We start from the raw sequence: 10,809 nt of genomic DNA, 5'->3' as shown, positions 1-10,809 counted from the left end.
CACTACATTTCATACTTCATATACCAAATGGTAGACTTTTAGTAAAAGCAAAATTTAAGCTTAAAAAATCTGGAATGTTTTGTAATGAATAGCAGTTTCTATCAAAGAAGTATTTTTTAAGTTTGGAGAAAGGGCACTTTGAAGATGACTTGGAAAGCACCAGATTAGGGAAAATAAAGAATAAAACCTATATGGAATGTTGTTTTTAACTGGAAAGCAATCAATTGTTTTTTTATGTTCAATTTGTCATGCTGCTCAGGTGTCTCAGAAACCAAGACATATGATGGTTCTTGAAACCAATCACACTTTGATGTCTTTCGGTTTAGCTGGATGTTTACTAAATGCCTAAGAGTATTCCCTTGCCTTCCTCCAAGTAAAAGCACTAGTGACTCTTTATGAGAAACAGGTAAGCCTGCTTCAATGCTTCTCTTTGTGCTTGTCTAAAGAACATGGGGTGTGCCATGAAAGATGGTAACTGGAAAACCAGAAATTCTCTTCTAGTACTATTATTTCTAATTTTTTGGAAAAATTAAAGATAATGTTAAGAGCATGACAATATTCTTTTTACATACTCTTTTGATAATCTAAATTAAATAATGATATTTACTGAGCCAAAACTTGAGTGTATCCATGTTACTCCCCTTGCAGGATAACAATCTTCTCACTGTTCAAAATAGTTTTCAAAAACAATCTGGCCCATAAATCTTCTAAACTGGCCCTTATGTTTCCATTGCTCTATTCACAATTTACGAAAGTCATGTTCTTCTGATAATCCCTCTATGTTTTTATTGCTTCTCTTTTCTGGAGATTAAGAATGCCAATACATCACCTACGGCTATAGTGTAACCATCTCAAAAGCCACCTTGAATATATACTTTGTACATACACACACAACACCTCCCCCCATAGGATTCGCAACTAGAAAAGAGAAGTAATGTAACATTTCTTTCAGTCGGTCCCTGATGTGATAGGGCTTAAGAAGCTACACCTTTATCTCTTTCTGATTCCAAATATTTGGTTTAATGTTAATGATCATGGCTGAAATTCCTTTTATAGAGGAAGGCAATCTAATTTTGTCAGCCATAATTAGTTTACCTTCGCCTTTGGAGTGGGGGGAAAAAGGAGAGACTTCAAATATTTCTTAAAACAACAGGCCTGAATAAATGTGTGGCTGTCTCAAATTCTGAGTGAATCCATTCTACACTTAAGATATAATTCTCGGGGTGCCTCGGTGGCTCAGTGGGTTAAAGCCTCTGCCTTCCGCTCAGGTCATGATCCCAGAGTCCTGGGATGGAGCCCCACATGGGGCTCTCTGCTCCGAGGGGAGCCTGCTTCCTCCTCTCTCTCTCTGCCTGCCTCTCTGCCTACTTGTGATCTCTGTCTGTCAAAGAAATAAATAAAATCTAAAAAAAAAAAAAAAAAAAGATATAATTCTCAAAAGCCAAAATAGTGGGGTCGTTCTTGTGGATTTCTAGCAGACTGAGGCATTTAAAAGTGATAATGTTTGGGGCATAACAGGGTAAATGGGTAAAAAAATACCTAATCTGAGAAAAAGATTAACTTAAATAGCCAACTTAATGTGAGATCTTAATCACAACCACAATATAATGAAGAGCAGCCTTTGTGATAAGAAATCATGTTTTGACTATTAAAAATTCCCCAGATGACGGGAAAAAATGCTCAGACTCTCTTCAAACATCTTGTACCTCCCAAACCTGCCATTAAAATATTGCTTTTCATTACTGTGTTTTCCCCTCCTCTTCTTTACTGAGGTGGTTTAAAGAGTTGAGCATAAACTCCCTCTAATATCTATTTATCTGCCCCTCAAACACAGGTTATCACATGTGAATTTCGTTTCCCATCTGACGAAGGGATAGGCCCACACAGTTATCTAAGTGTTAATTATGTATAGTCCTCATTTAACCATGCTTAATTGCCTTACAGAATAGAAAAACATTACAATAAACGTAGTTTCCATATGTCCCAGTTCTATATCAAGTCAGGTATCTTGTACAGTTTAGGTTTCTGTGAACATTTTTGCACATGCTGATATTAACTGCTGCAACAATTGCAGGACTGTGAAAGGTAAAATAACCTGTGTGACTTCGACCACTCCAGTGGCCAAATACTCAAGACTGAAGCATTAATTAAATCCTCATTATATATTTAAATAGGTATTATTAGCACCTTCAAAGAGAGGCACTGTTTTAAATAGGCACAGAACGAAAAAATAGTACTTTAAAAATACTGTTGGAACTAATATATCCCATGCCACATAAATTACTGCTTTTTCTTATTATAAAAATATCAATACCCTTAGATGTCAATCAGTTAAACATAAACCACCAAAAACATTTCTGAAATTTAGAACATTGTTCAAATCCAAGATAAAACATGCTTTATATTTATAAAATAAATTAGAGACAAATATGAACCTAAAGCTGAAAAGCATGTATAATATAATTATATCCATATTTAATACTATATACACATAATTGCTATATACTTGAAATAGTTTCTTCTTAGGAATATTTCTACAAAAACAAGTACTATCTTTTCTTAATAAGTTGAAAGTTTGAACATCAACAATTTGTCCTTTTTGTTTTAAAAGACCTTACATTATTTATGCAGCTTGAGCTTTATAAACTAAATTAAATAGGTTAATAGCCTAAACTGTCCCTGTATTTTTTTTTAATACCACGGATCTATTTTGGCAACATGGAGGTATATCTTTCAAACTGTTACAAGTCCTACCTGTGAGGGAGAAAACATGGAAGGACCTTAGATGCAAGTGGCCTATTCTAACCTGATAGTGATAGAATCCATTGATACCATCTTCTTCAAGACAAAGTACATATGCAAGGAATAGCTCATTAAAAAAATGCTCCATTTTCACATTATTTCAAACTTTTATCGGTAGAATGGCTCTGCACATCAGTTTCACTAAGGGTACAGAAACAGGAAAATAGTCCCCCAAAAGATGCATTTATGAGCCTATATTTTCCAACATAAAGTGCTAAGAGATGAATAAGGAGGGCTGGGAATGTCTTGGGCTGTAAATCTTGAGACCTCCATGTCATGGATGGTCCTGGAGTTCAGCATTCTAATTTTTTCTTAGGTTCAGCATGATCATCCAAGGTGGCTGGATGCTTGTTGGGACCATCTGGTGTCTCACCTGTGACAGCTAAAAAGATGATTTTCAGCCACTTCTGTTTCAGTTCCTCACTGTCTGCAGCAAAGCTGTGCACAGACTTGGATTGGGTCAGTTTGAAACTGTGGGGCAGGTCTGCACTCTTTGGCAGATCATCCACAACATAGCCGAGGAGTGGAATGGTGGCCTGGGCTCGGACGTCCTAAGGAAAAAACATGGTACATAGGAGTGTGAGATGTATTCGCTTGTTATCCATGGCCCTTTGTGATCTGGCTCCCACTAACCCTTTCCCTATTGCTGTTCCACAAAGACTCATGCTATGAGCTCTCTGTGGACAGAGACTGGGATCCAATGCTTAGCATACTGCCCAGACATGAGGTCACTGAAAATGTTGGCTGAATGAATTAACGAATGAGAGCAGATACCTCAATCAGCCAAGATTCACAGACCCTACACCCCATCCCCCTGTGAAGGAGTCCATTTAGCTCTTCATTCAGATGAAAAGGGGAAAGAATAATAGTTATCTTACTGTACAAAACCACCAAATGCTAATGATGATTTGATTACCAAACAGTTTTATTTGATGATCCATTCATTCATGCATCAATTTATTTAAGGACAAGAAAAGGGTATAGGAAAAATAATGAAATAGAAGACAATATATACCTTGGTATTTTAAGTTTTTTTTTTTTAAGATTTTATTTATTTATTTGAGAGAGAGAGGGCACAAGCAGGGGGAGCAGCTGAGGGAGAGGGTGAAGCCGGCTTCTGGCTGGGCAGGGAGCCCAATGCAGAACTCGATCCCAGGACCCTGGGATCTTGACCTGAGCCGAAGGCAGGCGCTTAACTGACTGAGCCAGCCAGGTGTTAAGTTTATTTCTAAAAAAATTTTTTACCAGCCCTTAATATGGATATAGGCTAAAATACAACAGGTACATTTAAGATTTTATCTATTTCCAGGTGAATGCAGGTGTTTTTCCACAATGCCTGGTGCTGTTCTGGTTAGAGGCTAAACCTGCATCTCTGTTACTCCCTCAGGTTTAGCTCAGGTCCATGTTTACATGGTTCTTAGAAACTTGTTACTGGACAATGAAAATCTGAGGTTGATTTAAATTCCCTTTCCTCTCAAATTCCTTTCTTCTTCAGGTATCCATCCATTCAGGAAAACAAAAACAAAAACAAAACAAAACCCAAACCTATAATTATTTCCCTTCACCAAACAGGCTCCTTCTCCTCCTTGGTTCTTCTTCTGCTTCACCCCTGCTTCCCATACCCCTTCCCAATCCAGCTCATCCTTTCTCAAATCACTGAATAGGAATGAGAGGAGGGGAGAAGGCAAATGCTGCACAGGGTGAAGAAACTATGGGCTATATCTTAAAAAAAAAAAAAAAAAAAAAGCTTAAAAAAATAAAAGTCAGTTTAAACTTGAATTTTAGTTCCTAATTATTGTTCAACTGTAATGAAAGACAATGCAACTGTCTGAGCTCTCTTGTTCTGTGGAAGAGTAATGGAAGGATTTTGAGTTCAGTGTCTCTTCACCTCCGCCTGTGCCCCAGGACCTCTGCCCCTTCAGAAAGATGCAGGTTAGATACCTGGGGGGCACCGTACATGTACAGCACAAGAGGGTCTTGTTTGGGGATCACACACCAAGCTTTCTGCCAAGGTTTTGACTTCTCCATATACTGAAGAAAGCTGCACACTACACTGTTTCCAGATACTTCTGCTGATTCAATCTAGAAAAATATAATGGAAAGAGAGTGAGAGAGATAGAGAACACAAAATGAACAAGGCGGAGAAGTAATTCACCTTAAGGGAATAATCACAAAGTACAATACATTCATATAAAATTTCTCTTGGGAATGTCCAAAAAGGTTCATGGCAATGTTTATTTAAATACTCATCTAGATTTTTCATGAGCCAGAGAAAATATTTAAATGAATTTTAACTCTTTGTAGCACCAGACCTGAAATTTTAAAAAAGTTAAACATTCACTGACTGCTTGCTATGCAGGAACATTTTTTAGTTCACTATGTGTATTATTTCATTTAATCCTTACACTGACACTAAGAAGATACCCCTTCCCTTATCTATGAGGTTCAGAGATGAAGTAACTGTCCCCAGGTCACACATTTAGGAACCGGTATGCTAGGCATTTGGGTCTGGATCCAGAGCCTGCCCTTTTACCACAATGCTATACCAGCTTCAACTGTGTAACAGTGCAACAGCAAAAAGGCAAATACTGACCAGCAAGTTTTGTCCTGGAATCTGAGATAATTTAAAAGTTCTGAAAATGGCAACAACTCTTTGTAGACCCATTTAAAGTTTTCTGCTTTGTCTCCTGATACCTATATCTCTGGTTAAAAAAAACAAAAATAAAACCCTTGGACTAAATGATAGATTTTATTATGCACATTATGGGAAGCGAGTGGTTTGTTTCTATTTTCGATTGCTCTAATCGTTAGGGTAGTGCTACTCAATGCCCACCACTGAACAGTGCTGGTTCAGACTGTTTTGCTACCCCTTCAATATAAAGCACAGAAAGTAAGAGTAAGCACTTAGAAACTTTTAGAGCAACTGGGCTTTGTGACAATACACAAGCAACATAATTATGTTACAAAAATATTGAGCCGTGGTGATTTGGAAATAAAACTGGCCCTTCATCACAGATAGTTTAAGAAGCACTGGCTGGCAAACTAGGGCCCATCAGCCCACCACTTGTTTTTGTATGGCCTATGAGCTAAGAATAGTTTTTAAGGATGAACATTTAAAATCAATTTGACGACAGCAAACACTAACTCTGGACTCCAATTAAACGAACTGCTCTCTCCCTTACTTGTGAAGAATTCCAGTCTTATTGCCATATTATAAAAAGTTATACTAAGTTATTACTAAATTTTGAATTCTTTCAAAAAATTGTGAAAATATTTTTCTTTTTTTTTTTTTCTTGTTATAGAAGTAATATTCCATTTTTCCTCTTGGCCTGAAAAGACTAAAATAGTTTCTCTCTGACCCTTTACTGGAGAAGTTTGTTGACTTTTGGTCTAGAGCACATAACAAACTCGCTGGCATGAAGCCAGTTTCAAATACGTGTGTACATGTGTGCGCATGTGCACATATATATATTATCTTGACCTCACATTATATATTTATTTGATTAAATGTGTTAACCTGGTAACTTGTCCTCCAAATAAAGTTTTTTTTTGAGAAAACTACCTAGAGTTTTTTTATTTCATAGATACAGGCTGAAATTCATCCCTTAGCACAAGTTATTTGACTCATTCTATTATGCCAGTTTCATCAGTTGCTGTGTTTAAGTCTCAAGGCTGTGTTCCTGGGAGCTAATGAAATGTGTCTCCACCTTCCCGCCTTGGTCTGCCTGTAAGCAACATATATACCCTAGAAGGATTCAGTTTTATACTTTTGAGCTTGTCAGCCTATACTTTAACCTTCAATGGACACTGAAGTTTAGGATTCTTTTTTAGTTAACAGAAATGACCTTTGTAAGCTTACACTGTATAGATGCTCAATAAATGCTTATTGATTCTTAATAAATCATGGAAATTCTTTATAAACCAAGTGTGTCTCTGACTTTAGATATATTGGAGTCTGATCATGAGCCTATTATTCTTCACAGACCTTCCAGGTTATGTTGAACTTTCTGCCACAAAGGCCTTACTACATAATTTATTCCTTACATTAATGTGCTTTTGAGTATAAAACTCATTTCAGATACAAGCTGTGTTATAGTTCCCCGGCTTGGGAGGTTCTGACTTTAGTTTGAAAACATGAGTCAAATTCATTTGCAAGACATTTCAATAATATTTCAATGCAGTTACCAGATTAGTGTCACTGGCTATTAAATGATGCTTTTAATGCAATAAGTTGGTAGATATTTTCAGGTAATAAATACTTTAATATGAATTCTAATAATTTCAAACAATGGCTTTTGAAGCCAATATGATAAAATTGACAGAAAAGCTTTTCTATTAAAAAATATACTATAAGTTAGGCACTGGAAGAGACAATTAATACTCTAATATTTGATAATAGCCATCTTCACAAAACCATCATATTTCACTCTCAAATGCATGTGATTAAAATACAGCACTTGTCCCTCTTCTTTCTACACAACTGAGTATGATCCCCAAATTCAGCAAGATAGGACAAAAGTATGAATCTTGCTTGTTCTTCAAATTGTTAAATATTAAGAGAAATAACAAAATATGCTTTTGTATTCTTCAGGGTTAAAAGACAATTCTACATTCCTTGAATAAAAATTTAAATGTTACCAAACATTTAGTGTTCCATACCTCTAAAATTCCTTTTCTTTTTTTTTCTTCACTATCTGTGAATCCACTTATTATTTGATAACAGTCTTTACAAACTTTGTTTAATTTTCCACCATCATACTCAAGTTGAGCTTTGTAATCAGAACACTTCCAACAAACCACCTTAAATTAAAAAGAGTGAATAATCAACGGTTTGAGCAATAATCACAGTAATAATAAATAAGAAAGAGTTAAAAACCATGATGAGATACTACCTCGCGCCTGTCAGAATGGCTAACAAACAACACAAAAACAATAGGTGTTGGGGAGGATGTGGAGAAAGGAACCCTCTTGCACTACTGGTGGGAATGCAAACTGGTGCACCCACTGTGGGAAACAGTATGGAGGTTCCTCAAAAATTTAAAAATAGAACTACCCTATGGCCTAGCAATTATACTCAAAGATTACAAAAATACTAATTCAAATAGATATATGCATCCAATGTTTATAGCAGCATTATCTATAATAGCCAAACTATGGAAAGAGCCCAAATGTCCACTGACTGATGAATGGATAAAGAAGATGTGGTGGCATGCACATGCGCGCGCACGCACACACACACACACACACACACACACACAGGAATATTACTCAGGCATCAAAAAGAATGAAACCTTGCCATTTGCAATGACATAGATGGAGCTACAGAATATTATGCTAAGCAAAAGAAGTCAGTCAGAGAAAGACAAACATATGATTTCACTCATATGTGGAATTTAAGAAACAAAACAAATGAACATAGGGAAAAAAAGAGAGAGAGGGCCACACCAAGAAACAGAGTCTTAACTATAGCGAACAAACTGATCATTACCAGAGGGAGGTAGGGAAGGCACTTAACAGTGATGGGGAGTAAGGAGGGCACTTGCTGTGATGAGCACTGGGTGTTGTATGTAAGGGCTGAATCACTATATTGTGCACCTAAAACTAATACTACACTGTATATTAAACTGGAATTTAAATAAAATCTGTAAAAAATTATCTTCTTGTTTCTGGAAGCATATTTTCCCAATTTATAATAAACTATGAACATATAAATATTAGTAAAACTTCATTTGGGTTCATAGCTTGTAAATTCATGATAAAGAACTATTCATTGTTTTCTCAAAATTACAATGAAATTACTGTTGGATTTGAAATTAGACATGCCTGCATCTGCATATTCATATCAACTACCACCTTATTTATTTCCAAGTCACATTATAGTATTTTGGTAATCCACATTCAAACACCCTTCTGTTTGTTTACTGAAGGTAAGACTACCAGTCAATGCCTGAAATCGTTTCAAGCAAACTCAATGACAGATCAAAAAGTCTTACCATGAGGAGGGTAAAAGTTGTTTGCTATCAAACTGAATTTGATCACAGAGTTGTTTCACTGAGAGAAAACTCAGGAAAAAAAATGGAAGAATAAATCTGCAGTAAGAGAATAATCTAAAAGAACTATCAATACGAACTGTTTTGCACTTTAGCATACTAGTAATATATTAAATCACAGCACTACAATGCCTACCCTTCTTTGTTTACTTGTCACTTTTTAGAAGAAAGTATATCACCTTCAGCTTGGTTTACAAGGCTATCCAAAACCTGTTATCTCTTTCCTGCTTCATTTCATGCCTCCTTCTTCCTCACGCTTTCTATATGAAACAACTCAAATCACTGAAAACCTGTCACCTGCCTTCTCTGGCCAGAGGTATTGAATTTTGTGAGAACAACCTTGCCAGTAAATGGACTGAGTGTCCCTTTACATGCATAACCATAAACCTCTAATGGGCACACAACCTGTTCCTTGGGGAGGCTCACTCCCCTGCCCAGAGACAACTATTTCATACTGAGCCCTCTTTCTTGACTCTTCCCCCCTCTCCACCCTTACCCCCTTTTCTTTCAGCCGATGACTATTCCTCATACTTCAATGACAATTATCATTATGCTGAAAATTTCCTACCACAAAATCAAAAACACACCCACATTTGCACCCATCATTACCTTTTTCGTTTTTGTTATAATGGAGGGAAGTTTCCCTCTCCCAGCAGAAGCCTGAACTTCCACGTATGCTATTTACATTCCGTCTCTTGTTTTCTCAAGGACATCAACTCCTTTGGTTATTATTTACTTCTAACTATTTCTTATGCCACAGTTCCACTTACTCATCGGGCTCTTGCCTCATGACCTCTGGCACCTCAAGAGCAGACCCAACCTTCTCCTATCTCAGGGCTTCTGATATAGAGTGCCACTCCACACCTTTCCCACCTTCCTTGGCATGGTTAGCTCCTTCTCACCCTCATCAGCTTAAATAACAACCTTCAGATAGGTCTTTATTTTTCTTTTCTTTATTATTATTTTTCTAATAGGGGGACAGGAAGAGGGGAGGGGCAGATGGAGAGGAAGAGAGAGAATCTTAAGCAGGCTCCTTGCCAGGGTGTGGAGCTGGACACAGGGCTTGATCTTATGACCCTGAGATCATGACCAGAGGTGAAATAAAGAGTCGGACGCTTAACTGAGCCACCCAGGTGCCCAAGGTCTTCATTTTTCTAAGTAAAAGTGGTTTTAAGTCCTCCCACATTAACATTATTCTCCATTCTAACCTCTTCATTACCTCTTGTTTTTATAGTAATTTGAAACGCTTATTTGTCTATTTACTTGACTTTTGTTATTTTCTCCATTAGAATGTAAGATATGTGAAGAAGGGTATCATTTTGCTCACCATTTTTCTCCAGGACCCAGCACAGTGCTTTGCACATAGCCATCACCAAAATAAGTTTATCAATTAGGTGGCTGATTAATTAAATGACTTTTTTTGTCTTTTCAAACTTGATGATTATATAACACCTATCTAGTTACTAGCAACCTTATGATCATTAAGAAATCTCACAAAAAAAAAAAAAAAGAAAAAAGAAATCTCACTCACATGTCCACATGCTCGACAATGATGCCTTCTTCTTGTCAGTGCATTGAAAGACTCTTTGCATTTCATACACATCGTTACTTCATTATCTCGGATCCATCTTGGAGCTCTTTTCCCCAGCTCAGCAGTCTAAATAGGATCGAGTTTTAATAGAAAAAGCTGTCATTTCCATCTATTTATTTACTTATTTACTTATTCATTAAAAAGCACTTTGACAACACTGCTCATATCTTGCTTTGAAACTCAAGACCTAGGAAAAGAAATAAAAGGTTTAAAGAAGTTTAAGCACCATACAAAGGCACTCATATTGTATTCATGTAAGAAAGAATGAGATTCTGTCTAAATAGCCAGTTCTGGCATTGCAAAGAGAAAAGGCAACATAAGAAAATGATTAGACAGATCTGCAACTGCAAAGAGAAAAGAACTTAA

The 10,809-nt window shown here is 36.6% G+C and overlaps 1 protein-coding gene across 4 annotated transcripts in view; it reads right to left on the bottom strand.

Annotated features, from left to right (window-relative positions):
* Window positions 1-3,095: 3,095 nt before the first annotated feature.
* The window catches only part of FGD4 (FYVE, RhoGEF and PH domain containing 4), a 130,016-nt gene continuing 122,302 nt past the window's right edge, over window positions 3,096-10,809 (bottom strand). For all 4 annotated transcript variants that reach the window (XM_032855326.1, XM_032855327.1, XM_032855325.1 and 1 more), the window contains 4 exons: window positions 10,384-10,509; window positions 7,462-7,602; window positions 4,744-4,884; window positions 3,096-3,353 (listed from right to left, as the gene is read on the bottom strand). In XM_032855326.1, the coding sequence (XP_032711217.1) occupies window positions 3,096-3,353; window positions 4,744-4,884; window positions 7,462-7,602; window positions 10,384-10,509 (666 nt within the window). The remainder of the gene's footprint in view (window positions 3,354-4,743; window positions 4,885-7,461; window positions 7,603-10,383; window positions 10,510-10,809) is intronic.

Source organism: Lontra canadensis, unplaced genomic scaffold, assembly GCF_010015895.1.
Source record: "Lontra canadensis isolate GAN:19392208 unplaced genomic scaffold, GSC_riverotter_1.0 scaffold9, whole genome shotgun sequence".
Classification (NCBI taxonomy): domain Eukaryota; kingdom Metazoa; phylum Chordata; class Mammalia; order Carnivora; family Mustelidae; genus Lontra; species Lontra canadensis.
This window is presented reverse-complemented; position numbering and strand designations above follow the sequence as displayed.